Genomic DNA, 20,879 nt, shown 5'->3' with positions numbered 1-20,879 from the left:
AAGTAATACCATTTTTTGCTTTATAAAAAGTTCCCTCTTTTGCTGAGTATGCTATGATTCTCGAGTTGAGCCACTGTTGCGAAACAACTCTTGAGATTTTAGAAGTATGCCTAGTTATCAACATGAGCTCTAATGGTACTCAAGCCCCATACGCTTGTTGAGTATATTCGACACCATTTCCTACGGACGCAAATAACTGCTAAGTTAACTAGAGTTTAAACCTGGACGATCGGCGGCTTAAGCTTAGCTTAAACTTCAGTTAAAGTAGACTGAAAAACTGCAGAATAAGTTCAAGCGTAGTTTAACTGACAAACTAAGTTGAACTTGTACTGAAAAATCGGGCCTAAGTCCAAAAGTATATCATAAGCAATGGAAGAGCTCTTGGTATATTTGATGCAGCCATCCATAAATTGCGCATGGATTTTTTAAGAACGCCTAAATAGATTTTGGCATATGATGAAAGTCGAATTTAACTCGACTTGGCCGCCAGAAAATTGCTTTGATGAATGGAAGCAGGCAACTCCAGCGAATTTATGTTATTCCGCCGTCTTCTTCCTCTTATGGTCATATGTTGATGTTGCTGTGGCACCAATTCATTACTCATTTCAGTGAATACCATATGAAACGCAATACTGTACATTGTTTATTCTTTATTTCTTAATTTCAAACAAATTCGCAACAATAATTAAACTTTTAAATTTTTTAAACAAAATAAGAAATGCGCAACGAAATTTCAATTGACAAAACAGCCGACATCGAAAATTCCTATTCCCCAATTATTGTTCTCCCTAGGAGAAACGAATTGGAGGAATTTTCCCGCGGGAATAAAAAAAATCCGCGAGAACGAAGTTCCGAAGGAATATTTAGAATTGGGCTAAATATGTTAAAATACAGCCCCAGTAAAAATGTTATAGGACCAATAACAAGGAAGATGCGCCCCTCGCATCGGTTGGGCGGTCTTTGGAGGGTATTAATCCGTTGGATATTATTATGTATTATTATGCCACTTTTGAAAGTTCATTTCTGCATGTAGTGAATGTAAAAAAATGTTATTTTCCTTCTCCTGTAAATTTTTTAATTTGTTGTTTATATGATCTAGACACGGTGCGTCTGACTCGCGAGACAGCTGTGTACATGTTGACTCGTCGTCAATTTCAAAAAAAAAAAAAAAAAAAATTGCTTCAAATAAATGTTTTCATACATTTAAAAAAGCAATATGGGCAATCCCCGATTATTAAAATCATACAAACAGACAAAATTGGTTAATTCGTTGTAGTTCTATAAATAGAACGAAAACAGCAACAAAACCAAAGTTTCTTTGAAAATCGCCGTACCAAGCATAGCTTTAACACATAATTGCATACGAAGTATGCAATGTGTAAAAAATTAAAATATGCAAAAAGAAGGCAATTGGGAAAAACTTTACAGCAGGCATGACGTAGCTGAATGCGTTTATAACCATTTCAACTATCGTAGGAGTGCGAGTACGACTCCCACTCCCGGGAGAAAAGGCTTTGAAGAGATTTACAAGGTATAATCGAAACAGCTGTCGCCTTGTCCGTCCTGATGTCACGTTGTTTAAATTTTTCCCAAATTATTAAATAAATCCATTTTAATTATCACGAGGCAGCCAGAGTCATGTCTATGTGACTAATGCTAAAATATTTTCCCTAACACATCGAAACAAACTTTTGAATCTGACTCGCTGTATGTAGACCCTATTAGGGTCATTGTGAGTTAAGCTAACGAAATACATATACTGAAAATATGAAAAAAAGCAATAATATGCAAATTTTTCTGGAATCATTTTGTTTTGTTAATTTTGCGTGAATAATTAATGAATACTAAAACCAATTTTTCGTCAAACCGTGTCAAATTTGATTTGTAGATAAACTGGCTTCAGTGTTGTGCCATCTCCGAATGGAGTACAAAAAATCGCACTGAAGATGGCACAACGCCAACAAGAAGTGACGCAAAATCTTTGTATATATGTAATTACAGATCCTTCTTTAGATGACAATTTTTGTAAATTTTTACTTCGTCTATACGTTTGACTTTACTAAATGAGAAACCTGTCCTTAAATTGGTTAAATTGGCGCCGAATTATCATTGTTTACATACGTAACATACAAATGTACATACATACATACATATGTATGAATGTTTTATAGGCTTATCAATTAATTCGTTTTTTGTGAGCACGAAAAAATCACGTGTGAATTGTTAATCTTACGTGTATAGTCCACCTACCTACATCGATGGTACTCATAATAAATCGTTTTTTATAGCGCAAAGTGATTTTTCGATCGATATGATAACGAGTTTTTTTTTTGTAATTTAAACACATTTGTTTGTTTGTTTGTTTGCTTTCTTTATTTTCTTATAAACATTAATAATTATACAGTACTAGCAGACTCGGCAAACGTTGTTCTGCCCTAAATTTGGTCTACCTGCATACATTTTAATAAGCTTTTTCCTTCTAACTCTGCCCTCGCCCCTCTACACTTTTTCCTAATCTTCGTATTCACTCCTCCCTCCGTATTTTTCGCTTTATCTATCTCCATCTTCGTCTCATTCTATCTCTTTCTCAGTCTCCTTCTCTCTTTTCTCTTCTCTCAAGTTTATCTCATTCTTCTTCATATCTTATCGCCAGTCCCAGAGGGTGGTATGTATTTTGTTCCAGTCCCTTTCCGAGTCTCAGTCCCACTCCGTCTCTGGTTTACTTCCCAGTGTTTATAGCCTACTAATATAGGCAAATTTATATACCAAATTTCAGGAAAATTGAATTGGAGGTATGTTAATAGGTATGTGGGTATTATTAATTCATGTCTTTATTTCGGCTTCGCATGCATGCCAGGTTGATGCTACTAAATCGAATAACACATTGAAAATTACTTTAGAGCTCTCAGCAACAGCTTTCATTTGATATTCATAATACACACACATTTTAGGGGTATCCGGGTCCATGTTTTAGCCTATATCTCGAGACCCTAGTCACCCAGCGGCATGAGACTTACTCTGTACTAAAGCCCACATCAACAGCTTCAATTTGATACCCATAATGTAAAAACACTATCTAGTGTTACCCTGATCAACGTTTTGGCCTATATCTCGAGACCCTAGTCACCAATAGGCATGAGACTTACTCTGTACTAAAGCACTCATCAACAGCTTCAATTTGATACCCATAATGTAAAAACACTATCTAGGCGTTCACGGGTCCACGTTTTGGCCTGTATCTCGAGACCCTAGTCACCCAGGGGTATGAAAATTACCCTCTACTAAAGCTCTCATCAACAGCTTTCATTTGTTATCCATATTCTATAAACACATTCCAGGGGTACCCGTGTCCACGTTTTGGCCTATATCTCGAGACCCTAGTCACCCAGGGGTATGAAAATTACCCTCTACTAAAGCACTCATCAAGAGCTTTCATTTGATATCCATATTCTATAAACACATTCTAGGGGTACCGGGTCCACGTTTGGCCTATATCTCGAGACCGTGTGTGTCGATCCTGAATTTTCTTTGCTACAGACCCCACGGAGCCCGAGACCTTTCCAACGAATGCAAAACCGTGGAAATCGGTTCGTGCGTTCGGGAGTTGTAGCGTCAGGAAGGAAAACCCGACTTATTTTTATGAGTAATTTTTCAAATTTTGAATTTTTTCTAAAAAATCATAACTCAAGAATGGCTAAACCGATTTTGGGATTTCAAAATCAACTAACCATCATCTCTCCTTCCTGTATCTTTCCTAAAAATTTCATGGCAATCTTTCTGTCCGTTCTCGAGTTATGAAGTGACAATCAAAATGTACACTTCTTTTTATATATATAGAAGATACAATCTAAGTTAATAATTAAATAAGAAAATAGATAATGGCATTAAATACTCTTTTTATGAGCAGTGGAAATGCCATTTCTTCCATTCGGTATCCGAGATACAAAGTTATTTTTTTACTATAAAATACATCAGATCTTAATAAACAGCAAATAATTATGAGATAGGACGCAACAGAATTTCTATCTCCTCATGATTGAAACCAAAAAGCCACTTCTTCACTTCCCTCAGAAACTCTGGCAGCCTTCCAATAAGCTGTATCCCAGCAGGTAGTTTATTGTATAGTTTACACGATACAATGGTGTAGAAGTTACGGAAATGTGTGGTGCGAAATCTAGGAACTCTTACTAGAGGCAGCAATGCCCTTCATAGATTGTGAATGTTTTATATCGGACTTTGTGCATACCCGCTCCTTATAAAAAAAATGTTTAGAACTTTATAATAGAATAAATGTCTCATGGGAAGAATTTTCAGTGTTTTGAAAAGATCTATAGAATGCATTAGACGACCAACGTTGTACATTCTTCTGATAAGACATTTTTGTAGAATTAAAAGCGAATGAATTTTACAAGCATAGGCACCACCCCAACAACTAACACCGTATTGTAATTTTGAGTGGAATAGTTCATAATAAACCATAGCCAAAACCCTATTTGAGCACAATCTTTTTAAATTATAAAAAGAGCGTACGGCTGACAGCATATAAACCTTCATAGCAGATATATGCGATGACCAACTTAAATTTTGGTCAATTATAACTCCTAAATATTTGAAATTTGAGACAACTTCGATCTTAAAGCATTTACTGACACAGTTTATTGTCTCGTTAAAACTGAGTGTAGAACTATGTTGAGAACAATTATTAACGCACAATTTGTGTCTCTTACAATTGGAAGCATGAAAGATAAAATCGTTCCTTGCTGGTTCCTTTCCACATAAGTTAAAATATATTATCTTTGTATGTTGATTGGACCAAATTCTTTATGAAAATGTTTGCAAATATATTATCTTTGTTTTACTGCTTACCACGAGTTTATGGGTTGCGAACCAAGTTCTTAACAAAAAGACATCGTGGTTAATATCAGCATTAAGAATTTTCTGAACCATATGCGTTGGCTAAGTCATCAGCAAAGGCTGTAACTTTACCAATTAGTGGCAATGAGAATACCGAATTTATGTAAATTAAAAACAAAATTGGCCCAAGAACCGAACCCTGTGGCACACCTAAGTTTATAGATCTGGGTTCGCTTAGAATATTATTAACTTTAACTCTCTGAACTCTGCTCGTTAAGTGTGACTCAAGCCAACTAAGAAAGTTACCACGAAAACCTGCCGAACTGAGCTTATTCATTAAAATACTGTGATCTACCATATCAAACGCTTTTGTTATAACTACAAAAAGACTAGCACAACTTTTCCTTTCGTCAATTGCTTTGTAAATAGAAGAACAAAAGTCAAGAAGAGCGTTTTCAGTTGACAGTCCAGACCTAAATCCAAACTGCATTGGTCTAAAAAAATTTGTTTTACTTAAATAAAATAAAATCATACATTTCACTGCCTTATCAAAAACTTTTGATACTGACGACAGTAGTGATATGGGCCTGTAGTTATTTTTGTCTTTTTTGTTACCCTTTTTGAAAAGCGGTATCACGGTGGCGCATTTTAAGTCTTCTGGAAAAACTCCCGAAGATATACTTAAGTTAAATAAATATTTCAAAATATCGACAATATAAAGAGCTATGTTCTTTAGCATGCGATTCGAAATGTTGTCACTACCACTTGAACCGGAATTGTTTAAATTCTTGATAATATAAAGAATTTCTGAACCTGAGATGGGATCAAAAAAAAAGCTATTACTAGGAGGTATGAACTCTGCGTACATTGGATATGTTTGGCAAATGAAATGATTTGTATCGCTTAATGTTTCAGAGACGGTACCTACATTCACAAAAAAGTTATTAAATACGTTTGAAATTTCGAGAGAGTCAGAGACATCAACACCATCCACACTTAACACAATAGAGTCAGGCTTTCTCTTAGAGCTAGGGTTCATAATTTTATTCACAGCATCCCATTCCTTTTTTGAGTTGCCATTTGCTGCAAATATTACACGTTGAAAATATTCATCGCGACTTTTGCGTATGTCTTTATTTAATCTATATGTCAAGCGACGTACACGTTTCCTGAGCTTGGTGTTCATCGGATGCTTATTGCTTTTGTTCCTTGACATATTCTTCAAATGAATCTTTTTTAATAAGGTACGACTTATCCAAGTTTTGATAGGTAAAGTGGTTCGGTTAAGAAAAAATTAAATACTAGCATGGTTTATATAGTCAGTGAGTGTTTTTGTGAAAAAATTGTAAGCCCGGCTTACGTTGCTTTCAGCAAGAACAGCTCCCCAATTTTCATGGCGAAGAAATTCACTTAGGACATTGAAATTTATTTTTCTTGTGGCTGATAATATAGTATTGTTAACTCGCCTATTTACATTAAGATTTCTTAGCTGAACACCAGTCATGCAATGATCGGAAATTCCAAGATCAAGGTTTATTCCAATATACATATCATCCATATTATTCCCTCTAACATATAGATGATCAATACAGGTCCCTGAGTCTGGACGTGTTGGCTCTTGAATGTAAAAAACTAAACCATGGTCTGCTAGAAGCGCAAGATAGCTATCTAATAAATCGTTAGTTCTTAATAGGTCAAAATTAAAATCTCCCAAAATAAAAATATTAGACGCTTTTTTATTATTTAAAAAAAAAAAAGAAACCTCCTCATGGAAAGCTTTGAAATGATGACAATGAAATATATACAGACACACAAAAATATAAGATACATTGGATATTTTCAAAGAAACTTTTATTATATCAGCGCTTGTCAAACTAAGGCATGTAACTTGACATTCGTAATAATCATGTATAAAAACTCCAACACCGCCAGCGGAGTACGAGTCATTGGTATTAGCAAAAAATTTATAATTAGGAATGGTGTAATCAGTTACTTCGTAAGAAAAGATCCAAATTTCAGAAACAAGTAATATATCAGGAAGGTTACTAATGGATTCGAGATTACAAACTGAGCACAAAATTGGCAGCAAAAGTTGGTAACAAGTTTTACCAGTTACTAGCAGACCCGGCAGATGTGGGTCTGCCCTAAGTTTGGTATATCTGCATAAATTTTGAGAAGCTTTTTCCGTCGTACTCTGACCCCCTCCACTTTTTCTTAATTCTCCCTCTGTCAATATCTCAAGACCCTAGCGAGTTAAAAGTATGCCTAGGGACTTTCGTGGGGGAAACTACATAGGCATGCGCATTTTTGCATTATCCGGTTGTGTAGTTTAGGCGTAACAACATACAGACATTCGCATTTATATTGTAACGAATTTAGGGAAATTCCGCTTATTCCAAATCTTCTGCTAACGTTCGAATCGCTAATATGAATGAATAAATAACTTCAATATTCAATAATGCAAAATGGTCTTTATTAGTACTTCACAATAACACTTATATTTCACAACCAGTAGCGTACTTAAATCAAAACTGATTACTGACTACTCAGCTTGTGCTGCTTTTATACTCTTTGTTGCCTTGCCTGCATATTTCTCCAGATGTCTAGACGTTTCTCCTTCTAGAATCTACTACTTGGTTACCAGCTATATGCATGTGTATTTGTAGTTTATAGCCTCTCGTATAGCCATATGCGTGTGTATATGTGAGTACTACTTCGGCTGATGATTACATCTGTTTATGAGTATCTCTCCGTTGCCTTGTATGTATGTGTGTAGATGATAATTGATTTGTTTACGTACATATGAGTGGCAGCTTACTTTATTGTTGTTGTGCCTTTATTTACTTAGTATCAGATTAGTGATGTGAGTATCAGTTAGTGATGCTAATATTCGTCACAATATATATAGATTTTATTTTATCATCAATTTTAAAAATAACTGTAATTAATTGTAAAACGAAAACTAGTTGAGAAATATTTCCAAATTTATAAACGCTTTTGAAAATTTCTGAATTTAAAGTGACTACAAAACCTTATAGGACTACAAAACTTCATACTTAAAAATATTATGAAAATCCCAAGTATTGGTTTGCAAATTTTTATGAAACTTCTAACAACTTCGAACTTTTTCGAACAAGTTTTAAATTTGTTTCTTTGTGAATTTTATTTTACATACTTTGTTAGACTGTTGTTTTTTTATGTTTCGTGTAAGGAGGAAATGCTTTTTGCACTGATATAGATGTTTAAGCGCCACGGCGAGACTTTCCGAGGGTAGGACTTCTTTCCACGGCCCGCGCAATTCCTCATACCTGGTACTGCGTTTAGCATTACTTCGGGTACGTATTTGTGGTACATGAGCTCCATGCCTACTATCACGATATTGGGCTAGGTATCCATCTTTTCGTTTGCTGAGAAGTATTTGCCTCACATATTTACTGACCGTGTCCCATCCATGATACTGTCCGGGGATAGGTCGCCAAATATGTCTCCTACCCTCATTCGACCCCTCCGTGTGGTCGCTTTTTTCCTCGTCCTCTTTCCGATGGTGCTGTTTCTCAACTGTTCTTGGTAGCGTCGAATGTTGTTGTTTTTGTAGCGATAAGGACACTCCCCGAAGGCCTTGGGGAGTGTTATCGATGTTGATGGTCCTTTGCCGGATGCTTGCGATCCGCTGTCGTATATTGCTTTTCTTTCCTCAGCGAGATGATATATCGGTATGGTTCCCGCAACAACCAGTACAGCTTCAACCAAAGCGGGTGGCTTAGAACACCCCAGCGGGTTAGGGAGCTTATAGGCGACTAAAATACCAAATTGATTCAAGGGGTTGCCAGCCCAATTGTCAACCTTACCTACTCGTGGCGAATCCTGTTTCATTAGCAGCCGAGGCTCTGGCGAGTCCGACATTCTAGTGGATCGAAGTGTAGGGAGGGCGGTATGGACTGGAAGGTTTCATGTAGTCATACCAAATCGTTCTCGAGATGGTCGGGCTAGTACCTTTATGGTGCTTGTTGCCGGAACGTACCTGATCTGTATCTGGCGAAATTGGTTGATGTAGAGCTGGATTCGATTCGATTTTTTGGAAAATTGATTTTTTCGATTCGATTCTAAAAAAAAATCGATTTAATCGATTAAACCGAGCTGAAAATAGTTGATTGCTGTTCAAGTGTTTACCAAGGTTGTACCGCAAAAAAATCTCGCCAGTTTCTTTCTCGTTTCGTTGACTGAGGCTCTTTGGCAACATCAAGGTGTACCACAGAATTATTCACTTGTTCCTCCCATCGGATTGAGATTGATAGTGTATTCGATACCTAAATATCATGCTTTCTGTGTTTTTTCCAGATATTCCAATTTTGTGCGCAGACATTTCTTCAGTTAGTTCTGGATTCTCTGCAATGTTAGCATAGAAATCACAAGGAGAACAACTTTTGGCTATAACCCTCTATTAATCTCTCATCATAGCTGCGGTATCGAGAGTCGATGGAATGGCCCTTTTCAAGAAAAAAGTCATGTCGATGGATTATGGTCATCTCCGTAGAACCAGTCGATAGGTCTTGTTATGGAAATTCGTGAAAAGCTTTCGGCACAGCAAGTGTTCCTATCGGCATCCGTATTTGGAAACAGACCTCCGCCAAGAAGACTTGATCTATCTTGGTGCCCTGCAATTGGTGTCAGTTATGTTGAAGCCAGGATAGCGCGGCTGACTTGCGCAACTGCAATGCCAAAATCTCCTAGGCGGCTAAGCGCTAATTGTTGGTGATGTTAAAGTTCTTCATATTTCTCCTTTTTTTCATAGCAATTATCATAATGTTCATAGTTCATGGTTTTTAAAAAACTCTAGCTTTTTGGAAATTTAAACACTATTTTATTTGGTCTGTGAATATGCCCCAATAAAGCTAAATTTATAAAAAATTACAACAAATATATTTTCTGGACATTTTTATCAATAAATATGAAATAGGTACAGTTGCTCAAAGATGATCAAAATTTCAAAGGCTAAAAAAATCGAACAATTCTAAAGAGAAAATCGATTCTTCATTTCTTAAAAAAAGATCGATTCAATCGATTAAAAATCGAATCGAAATCCAGCTCTAGTTGTTTAAAAATAAATTTTATTACACCACATTAATTACAAATTTTTATCTTTCAACGTAACGAGTAAAGTATTTTATTATTTAACAATTACATATTCAATATACAATTGAACGTAGCATTAACAATAACATTTTCAAATAAAAATATTCACTGCATTCAATTAAATTCATATTTATTTAACAGCTACTAATCAGTAACTTGTGCTACGAAAAATAATAATTAATGTCGATTACAGCCGTATTTCGCTTTTTTTTATTATTGCAGTACACGTCACAACAAAAAAAATCCAAATAAACAATATTTTGCAAACAACAATAATGCTCTTAAAATACATATTTGTAGTATTTTTTTTATATAAACCATATAAACAGCTGTGTGCCCGGAATATAAGAGGAAACATTGCTAATACCAATTTCACAGAGAGGGTTAATGAAATAATTAGTCAAATGTTTGTACAATGAAGCCCTAATTGCTTTTTTGTGAATACTTAATGAAGCAAAGTGGATCTACACAAGGTGATGGCAGAGCGAATTCAACCAATTTGCCGTGCAGAAGAATGTCAAGTCAAAAGGAAACTTTCATCGATTTCGATTAACTGACATGTTGTAGTACAAAGCGTTGTATGGAAAATAATCAAGAAGAAGCAATCATTTTACTGAAAATGAAACAAATGGCAATCAAAAATAAATTATGAAAAATACAAATACACCAAAAAACAAAAAAATTATTTTTGATGCATTTACAGCGAAATATAATTCTGCTTTTTCAAAAATAGGCACATATTTATATGGTTAAGTGTAACGTCTATGAGTACTGGCGCATGAATTTGATTTTTATTGTCCTTCTACTTAAATATAAAAGGCTGATATCGATTTTAACTATTTTTTGTAAAATCGTAATATTTTTTTTTTTGGCTGATGACAGAAGTTCGCTTAAAGAAGTAAGTAATCCTGTGTGAAAAGGAGCACTTAATTATTTCTTTCTATTATAAATATAATAAAAAAACCTTTAAATTGGTTGGAGCAAAACAGCCTATCTATGTATTTCATTCAAGCCTTAAAATAACGCATAAGGGCATTCTTAAATTTTAATTGTGACAGCAAATATATTTGATGAAAATGCGAATATTTTGTGCTATATTTGTGCTTAGAAAGACGTATTGCTTTCAAATTTTCTAACATTTCATGCTCAGCTAGCACAGCTTAAAATATTAACCCAAGCCACTTATAAAATATTTGGAAATGAGTCCGATCAACATAGTCGCTGACTAAAATACTCTTTAGTTAAAATCTTGCCTAAATTAAAAATGGGGTTTCAAATTATGTTCTGTCATAGACATATTAAACACAGTTTTCAGCTAAAATAAGCATCGACAGGATATTCGCATGAAAAAAAGGTATTGATTGGTGCTATGAAAAAATTTTCTAGAAATTTTAAAAGTTCACCCTGTTCCTTACAACCGTGGTTACTTGACTCCATGTATAAATAATATAATATAATAATTGTTTTTTATCAGCCGTCAATTTAAAATTGAGTAAAAAAAAAATAAATAAATGTAAGGCGCGATAACCTCCGAAGAGATCTAAGGCCGAGCTTCTCTTCCAATTTGCGTCGTGCTCCTCTTGATTTTCCCTACAAATTGGCCGGACGGGACCTATATGTTTTATGCCGACTCCGAACGGCATCTGCAAGGCAGATGAATTTTCACTTAGAGCTTTTCATGGCAGAAATACAGCCGGAGCGCTTGCCAAACACTGCCGAGGGGCGACCCCGCTTAGAAAAATTGTCTTCTAATTGAAAAACCTTATTTCTAAAATTTTGATGTTGCTTGCCTGGGGTGTGAACCGAGGGGATACGGTATGGTAGGCGGAGCACGCTACAATCACACCACGGTGGCGGTGAGTACACAATCTTTTAATTGAACATGAACATACTCATTTAAACAAAATTTAATTAATTTCATTCTTAAACAATTATTTAAATCTCGCAACATAAACGAATAAGTAGTTAAAGCAGATTTGGGATCCTTAAAGCAAAGGAAGCAACAAGGCTATCCACTCATACACTCGTATTCATGATGAATAGTTTATATGGTTTGTAAGAATGTTGTAAAGAAAAGTTGTTTGCATTAAGACAAAGTGACGACCAAAATGATGCAAACCTTAAATGTTAGGTGACCCTAACCGTTAAAGCCGTTTAATTTAATAGACCCGAAACCAAACAAGGATATCTCTAACTTCGATACTAATAAGTATGCAGGACATTCAATGATAATCAGATTAAATCAAATTTAGGTTTGTCTTCGCAAAGTCACCGTAAATAAAGGGAGTTTAGTATAGTTTTCCGTAGGAAAGAAGTGATCTAGAATGTTGAGCCATTGTACATGGACCTGCAAAGTGTAAGTCCCTTTTACATTAGAAAATCATTGAACTCAAGTCGATAATGACATAGACTAAGAGGGTGATAAAGGAGGGAAGTATCCAGCAGTTCTTAAAATTTTTGTTGGTAATTCTTGTTGTATTCCGTGTTTTATTTGACGCGTTCTTTTAAGAGGAATCGACAAATCTAAAGGGAATAGAAGACACAAAAGGAAATGCCAGCGGAATTGAATTCAAGAATTCTGTAATGTAATTCAATAATTAAAAGTTGTTCTTTTATTAATAGATATTCACAAAAAACCGAATAATTACCCTCAAACAGCTGCGAAACTGGTGACTGGTGGTCAGAGCATAATGCCTTTTTAGTTAAGTCTTTTCTGTGTACAACAATTACACCAAAATTACATCAACCACATGAAAGTCTTAGACTTTTTTTTTTTTTAAATACCTTGACAGAGTAAAAGTATTACTTTGCCCCCTTCAATTATTGCCTCCGAAATTAACACGCGTCATTTGACACCTCTACCGAAATTTTTTGACATGCATTAAAGATCGACGCCTGTGATAAATAATTCCTTGAATATTTATTTCTAAATTTAATGCCAAAATCAGTATAGGATGCTACTTTTTCCTCAAAATATACTAAAATATCAAAACTCACAAATAGCTATGAATGCGGAATAGTCTTAATTAAAAATTTCGCATATCTGGAGCCAAGTAACCATCGCACATTTTAAGATTGTGTAATTTTCGTTACAAACATATGCATTCTAGGTATAATAAATTAGCTCCTGACGTATATTTGTTTGTCGGGGAAGCCTTTTTTAACTTCCATTTAAGTTCATCGCGTTTAAATAGGAAATTGTTTAATTTCTCGCAACTTTTGACAGCAGACCACCAACTTAAAACCTATTTTAAAAAATTAAAATCGCACTCATATCATTTTAAATTTAAAATACTTTTTTAGAGATAAAATAGCGTTTAAGTGGACTATAACAGACTTAAAATGATATTTAATGCAGAACCAAAAAAACTGTATTTTATTTCGACTATGATTACGGGCCAATATCTCACCTCTGAAAAATTGGTGAATGGATCTCCTATCCCAACATAAGCTCTGGTATGTATCCTCAGTTGAGATGCGCTGAACAAACCAAAGCTCGTGATTTCAAACTTATGAAATTTATCGAAAATCAAAGATCTACACATCAAAACCTGCTACTCATCACCAATCGAAAACTTGTACTTGACTTTCTCTACACCCTGTATAACTAAATGTAAATTTTCTATAATATTTATTTACTTATTGTTATTATTTGAGGGCGTTGTACTTCTCATTTTATCAATGTTTTAATTATTTATATATATATTTATGTATTTACATTTTAGTACACTCCTTCAAATCATTCTCATTTTTATGTCTTCATTCTTTACTGTTATGCGACCCTCAGTTACGGTTGATTAGTTATATTAATTGATAATTTTTAATTAATTTAAAAATTCTTGCATTAATTAACATTATTTTCATATTTACATAATTTATTTTTTCTAGGTATGCGTATGACCATGTCCACCGCAGCAACAATGACAGCACGCATCCAACGTAAAGGTTTTCGTACGCCTTCGAAAAGATATCCGGGCAAAGCTATACCTGGCAAATTACACTCCGTGTCACGGGTATGTTAAATATTTACTTTAAATTTTTTTTATGTGTTTAGTAGTAGAACGCAAGAAAACGATTTGCAATTATCATTCGTAGTTTTAATAGACATTCCAAGGTTTACTTACGAGAAATTCATAATTGCTAAAAGTATTTACTTATTGGATTGAATTTTAGGAAATTCTTGATACTTCTAAACCTTCTGTTATAATTCGAATCTGATATGTCGTATAAATAACTCAAGTATTCAGTAAAGCAAAATGTTCTTTATTAACAACACTACTTTTTTAGTAGTACTTTATAATCAAATTACTCGCGTACTTCACCTATAGCATGTTAAAATCAAAGTGATTGACTACTCCTCAGCTTGCGCTGCTTTTATACTCTCAGTTTCCTCCTTTGCATATTTATCCCAGGGTCTAAAATTTTCACGAACAGCCCTCTCGAATAGTTGCTTGTATATTCCTCGTTTCTGTATCACATGGTTGGCTATTTAGATATGTACATATATATGACGACCTTAGCTGGTTACATGTGGTGTGTGACTGTTTCTCTTTCTTCTTCGCTCTTAGCTGCAGATTACATGTATGTGTGATATTCTCTTTCTTCGGGAGGGGAGAAGAGAAGGGGTGAGGAGAGGTGAAGCGAGGAGAGGATAAAAGAGAAAAGGAACGGAGAAATAAGTAGAGGATACGAGAAAAAGGAAAGGAGAAGTAAGGAGAGGGTACGAGAGAAGGGGAGAGGAGAAGTGAGGAAAGGAAAGGAGGGAACAAAAGAGAAGAGGAGATTAGATGAAAAATAGCAGTTGTAATTTGTATCAAGTTTCGTAAATTAAATTCTTCTTTCTTTTATTTTCTATATTTTAAGAAATACAATTTTAAATTTCATAACTGCAACTTTACAAATCAGTCGCAAACACTTTCCAAAAAATCCGATATTCAAGAAAATTTTTCGACAGGGCCATAAAACTGCAAGACTAAGAAAATTTCGAAATTTTCACGAATTTTATCGAAACCGTCTATGAGACTGGTTTGCATAGTATTAGTTACAAAATTCAAAAAGGTTTTTTCTTAAAATATGGAAACCAAAAAAAAAAAGAATTAAATTAACGAAATTTGTTAAAAATTGTCACAAATGGGGCTATTAAAAAAAAAAATAAAATAAATAAATCTCTCCATCACATTCCAATTTCATTTAAATACTCCAATTCTTATTCCCATATCATTACAGATTGGTCCTGGTAAATTGGTGCCCGGCAAACGATTTCCACAAAGACCACATCCGCCACCCTGCGATAATTCGAATGACAGTGGTTTTGGGTTCGATCAACATGTTGAAGTACAACAACCACAATTACATGCACAACATCATCATCAACAAACAGCAAGCGGCAGTGGTGCCAGTAGTAGCAGTAGCAGTAGTAGCAACAGCAGCAGCGGAAGCAGTCCAGGAAGTAGTAGCAGTGGCATTGGTGATATGCATCCAACCACTCTTAGTCAACATCATCAGCATCACAACAATGGTCATGGACATCATCATGGCTCGTCGTCTACAATGCAACATTGCACACAGCTCATACGCGCTATACCAGCATCAAGGTATGCATCATAAAGAACAACATACACGGCTAGAAATTTATATAACCTTTCATAAAAAGTCGTTTTCGTTGCACCTCCACATAAGTAGTGCTTGATATGAGAAGCAATTAGGTTTTCTTGTAATAATTTGAATTTAATCAATTCCATTAAAAAGAACTTTAAAAGTTGTTTAACGAAAGCGACTGCTAATTGGTGTGTTCCACAAATAATTAAATTTACAAAAGACATTTCCTAAATTTTCTGCTCTGCTGGCATAAGAGATTATTTACGTTTGTAGAGTTTGACTAATTGTGGAGCAGACTGTTTGATTTTATGCTCATCCATGCTCATTTTCACACCTAAAAAAAACCTTTTTCTTCCAACTAAATTTTATTTTGATTTTTGTAGTAAGTTTTTAATTTTGTTTGCCTTGAATCGTTAGGTTGTTTTCTATCCACTCGTTTAGAAAATACTCATAACTTCGTGGGGAAATTGCAAGTTGAGTTTCTCTCTTTTTGGTTTCGAAAGCATTTATTTACTATTAGTTAAGGAGTTTTTTTAGATTTGTTTTAATAAAACCTTTTTGTTTCAAACTGGAAACATATCATCTTAGTACTACGTTTTTCAGTTTTTTTCTTGCTCGGTTTAAATTTTAAACTGAATTGAGCAGTATATCTTTAACCTAAAAATTCTACAGATGGAAACTTGTTAAAACTTCTACATAATTTTTTGATGAAACCAAAATATTTATGCATACTGCTCAAAAACTAAAATGAAAATTGCTACAAGTCATATGCCATTTTTACACAGAAGCTTAATGAAATAATTAGTCAAGTTTTCTACACTAACGGCCTAATTGAACTCAATCTTCCATACAAAATACAAATTCTTAATTATCTCATTATTGCTTTATTGAATGCCTAATCGATTTAAAAATCCAGTCGGTTAGAGCTTCGAATTTTATTGGCAATGTAACAAATGACAATAAAAATAAAATAATTTCAATAATTTACGAAAAATAGAAAAACACGAAAAAATTTAATTTTCGCTGCATTTGCTGCAAAAGATAATATGGCTTTTGCGAAAATAGGCACATATTTGGTTAGGGGTAACAGGGGTAGTTGCGCATGCATTTTATTTTGATTGTATTTTTAATTAAGGAGGAAACGGGTGATTTCCGTTTCAACTATTTTTTGTAAAAACGAAATATTTTTTGGGGCTGCTGACAGATTTTCGCTTAATGAAACAAGGGGCCCTGTATGAAAAGGGAAACTTAATTATTTCATTGAATAGAATTGTGATTCGATTAAGCTTCTGTGTGAAAACGGTAATAGATTCTTTATAACAACATATTTCTATACAAATGAAGTTTTGTTATATGATGTGTTATGCAGATGACATAGTTCTGTACGCAAAGCGCTAGAGATTGATCCATTTTTTTTAATTGCCAGTGTAAACTTCTCTGGTTTAAAATTGAAACCAAGCTCTGTGCACTAATTTTTGCGAAAATCGGCAAAATCTACATTTTTAACCAAATTGGTTTTGGTCATATACTTTATATGTATTTACAAAAAAAATTAAATAAAAAAATTTTAAGCACCTCATTTATATAAATGGACAAAAATCAGCGAAAAATGTTTCCTTATATAAAGACATATTCTTTCTAAACTTTGATTTTTATCTTTTGACATAGAAATTGCAAAAATATTTATAAGAAGTAAAAATATAAAATTGGAGCACACATTACTTGAATTGGAAAGTTGGTAGGAAAGGAGATATTATTAGTCAATCAATTGCGCTCCACCTTTATATTTTTACTTCTCATAAATATTTTTGCAATTTCTATGTCAAAATTTAAAAATCAAAGTTTAGCAAAAATATGTCTTTTTTTCAGGAGACATTTTTTCGCTGATTTTTGTCCATTTATATAAAGGAAGTGCTTGATTGATATGGGAAAAATAATTGAAATAAATTTAGTTCACCCCTAAGGATGCTAAGATGATTAGCGAAACGTCGGTTTGTACTAGTGGAGTGTTTTGACTTGCACTAAAGCACATATTGGTAAAATAAAGCCTATTTTTATTTTTGTTAATCAATTTGGAAGTGCTTAAAATTTTTTTAATTTTTTTTATTTTCTCCTTTTCTTACATTTTTTCGCCGTCTTAACCTATCTGTTAAGTTTTACGCTTGTAGCTCAATGAGAACTTGCATAAAAATCAATCCCAAAATTCTCTCCGTTCCGTTTGATTTTTCTAAATATCTCAGTCCGTGCTACCCTAGCGAAACTTTTTGTATTGTGTCATCGGCTGTCATCGACCTCTGAATTAAGCTCCAAATTTTTAGCCTCTAGCTCATCGAGAAGTTACATAAAACCCGTTTTCAAATTTCCAAATTATTATCTAATTTTTCGATCCGTGCGCCACCTAACGGAATTGTTTCTCCTTTTGTTCCTTTGTCACGGTTTCTTAACCTGTCTCTGAGGTTTCATGTTTGTAGCTATTAACAAGTTACTTTAAAATCGATCTCAAAACACCAAATTTCCAAATTATTATCTAAATATTTCGATCCTTGCGCCACATAACGTAATTTTTTTCTCGTTTTCTTAAATTTTCTCGGCGTCTTATCATATCTATGAAGTTTTACAGTTGTAGCTCAATGTGAACTTACATAAAAATCAATCCCAAAACTCCCTCCGTTCCGTTTGATTTTTCTATATATCTCAGTCCGTGCGCCCCTAGCAAATCTTTTTGTATCGTGTATTCGGCTGTCATTGGCCTCTGAATTAAGTTTCAAATTTCAAGACTCTAGCTCATCGAGAAGTTACTTAAAAGCTGGTTTGAAAATTTTTAAATTCTTATCTAATTATTTCGATCCGTGTGTCACCTAACGGATTTTTTTCATTTTGTTGCGCTGTCACGGTGTTCTAACCTATGTGTAGAGTTACCTTTGTAGCTCAATGAGAAGTTACTTAAAAATCGATTGCAAGATTTGTATGAAAAGTGGACAAACATTCAACCGACCTAATATAAAGGAAGTAAAAAAATAGTTTTTTTTATGATAATCATTGTTTTTTTTTTTTAATTTTTCTATAATTGAAAAATAATTTTTTAGTTTGAAATAGAAGATATAAAATTTTTCCGAAACCACGCATAGCTGCGCAGATAGATCCATTTCGAAAGTTAATAAAAAATATTTTTTGTTATAGGCATTGAGCTCGAATTCGAACCTGGAATCCTTTATCAATAGGCCGATAAATCAAAAACAATTGTTAAGAAACCAAGAGCAAAGAAGAACAAAAAAATTCAACCTTATCAGTGATTTGCAACAGATGGCGCAACGCTGGTAAAATATAGTTTGTAAAGAGGAATAGAAGTAGAAGCTAAATGATTAACCTAAAGCGTACTGATGATGAAGGCTTGGCAATCTTCGAAATGGATCAATCCGTGGCGCTATGGGTGGTGTCTCAAAAAATTTTCTATCTTCTATGCCAAATTAAAAAATTGTTTTTTAATTATAGAAAAATTAAAAAAAAAATGGTCATCATAAAAAAAATTTTTCTGTAGGTCTTGAGCTCAATTCGAACCTGGAATTCTCGTTCAGGCTAAAACTTTTATACTGTTTTCACACAGAAACTTAATGATCTCATTTCACCTTCTAATGAAATCGTAAATTTTTTGCTTTCACACATAAGTAGCTGCTCGATTAGTATGAAGGATCAAATGTCAAGCGAATAAAATGACAAGCTATATGACAGACAATGACATTTGCTTTGACAAATGACATTTTTAAGCACTGAACACACCAAAAACTAAGAAACTGAACGCTCCCACACTCAGAGAAAAACGGCGTTCTAAAATCCAGCACCACCGGACTCAATTCAAGCTTTTCATGTTCTTACTTTTTGATTCTTAAAAAACGAACAACCAGTTCTTAAAACAACAATCTTGTGCTTGAACTGACACCATTTTCTTGAAAAGAGAACGGCTGGTCTTAAAATATGAACAAATGTTCTAATAATGAGAACAATGTTCTTAACTTTAGTTAAAGAAAAAAGAAACGGTATAATTCGTGTGTACTACAATGTTAAATACAACATTTGGCACAAGCTATCAAGCAGTCGTAGTGGCCCAGCGGTTATGATGTTGTGGTTGCGATCGCGAGGCGCGAGTTCGATCACCGTCAAACTCTAAAATTTTATAAAACAATTTCTTTAACTTTTATTTTTCGTTCAATTAATTTTTCCATTCACTTATGCACAGATAATTCTCAAACTTGTTATGAAAAATTTTAAGTATCTATGTACGCAGATTACATCTTCAAATAAGAATAATTTCTCAATAAGAAACATGAAAAAATGCATAATATATTATGACAAAAAAATTATTATTAATAAAAAATAAATGGGTACCTATTGAATAAAATACTTTCCCCTCCCATCAATTATCAAGCACAAACCGTTCTTGAATGGAGAACGAAAACTGTTAAATCGACTACAACAATCGACCAGAACGAAAAATCTTATTTTAAGCACAATTAGTGCTTGAAATGAGCACAGAAGGTTCACACATCAATGCCAAACTGGTTATAAAATACGAACAGTGTGCTTGGAAATACTGTTCTTAAGACAAGCCGATCGGTCACGAGTTATTAAAAAACGTACTTAACAGACTTGTCAACGAATGTTCTTAATTTTGAACTTGTTTCGTTCGTTTTAGAACGATTTTTTCTCTCAGTGCACCTGATCCTTTCATCGGAGTGAAGGCCGCCCGCTTTCTCTGCTTCCATAGCCGGGTTCCGATAAAAATACTTACTTAGCCGGAGCGTCATCTTTCATTCGCATAACATAGCTTTTCGATTTTTAACCGATGACTCATCGATAACGTTTGCTATTCAATAAGAAATTTATAACTCTTCAATTCGAAAACAAACCGATAACAAATGAATTAAACCAAAATATAAGAATTAACGCTCCCATTAACCGTCGATAACAATTGGATAAATCGTCAATAACGGTTGTTTTCTTTTCCTTTTTTGCCTTTCCTCTTTCCTTTTATTCTCGTTTTTTTCTTTTCCTTTTCTATTATTTATACATAAAAAAATATATGCTGTATATTATTTGCGATATCTGGTTCGCAAAGCAATATCTCAAGTCGCAAAGAGAGACTTCCAAAAAAACTACGTTTTCATGCCACCTTGAGGTACAAATACTTCAGTTGAGCAGAGCTCACAGAGTATATTAACTTTGATTGGATAACGGTTGGTTGTACAGGTATAAAGGAATCGAGATATATAGACTTCCATATATCAAAATCATCCGGA

At 34.0% G+C, this 20,879-nt stretch overlaps 1 protein-coding gene across 7 annotated transcripts in view; it reads left to right on the top strand.

The window, feature by feature from the left end:
• Positions 1-20,879, top strand: part of NFAT (NFAT nuclear factor) — a 284,245-nt gene that overhangs the window by 192,258 nt on the left and 71,108 nt on the right. For all 7 annotated transcript variants that reach the window (XM_067785265.1, XM_067785263.1, XM_067785261.1 and 4 more), the window contains 2 exons: positions 13,876-14,000; positions 15,214-15,581. In XM_067785265.1, coding sequence (XP_067641366.1) covers positions 13,876-14,000; positions 15,214-15,581 — 493 coding nt within the window. The remainder of the gene's footprint in view (positions 1-13,875; positions 14,001-15,213; positions 15,582-20,879) is intronic.

This window comes from Eurosta solidaginis, chromosome 4 (assembly GCF_040869045.1).
Source record: "Eurosta solidaginis isolate ZX-2024a chromosome 4, ASM4086904v1, whole genome shotgun sequence".
NCBI classification, from domain to species: Eukaryota; Metazoa; Arthropoda; class Insecta; order Diptera; family Tephritidae; genus Eurosta; species Eurosta solidaginis.
The sequence above is the reverse complement of the archived record's forward strand: the minus strand, read 5'-3'. Positions and strand labels throughout refer to the sequence as shown.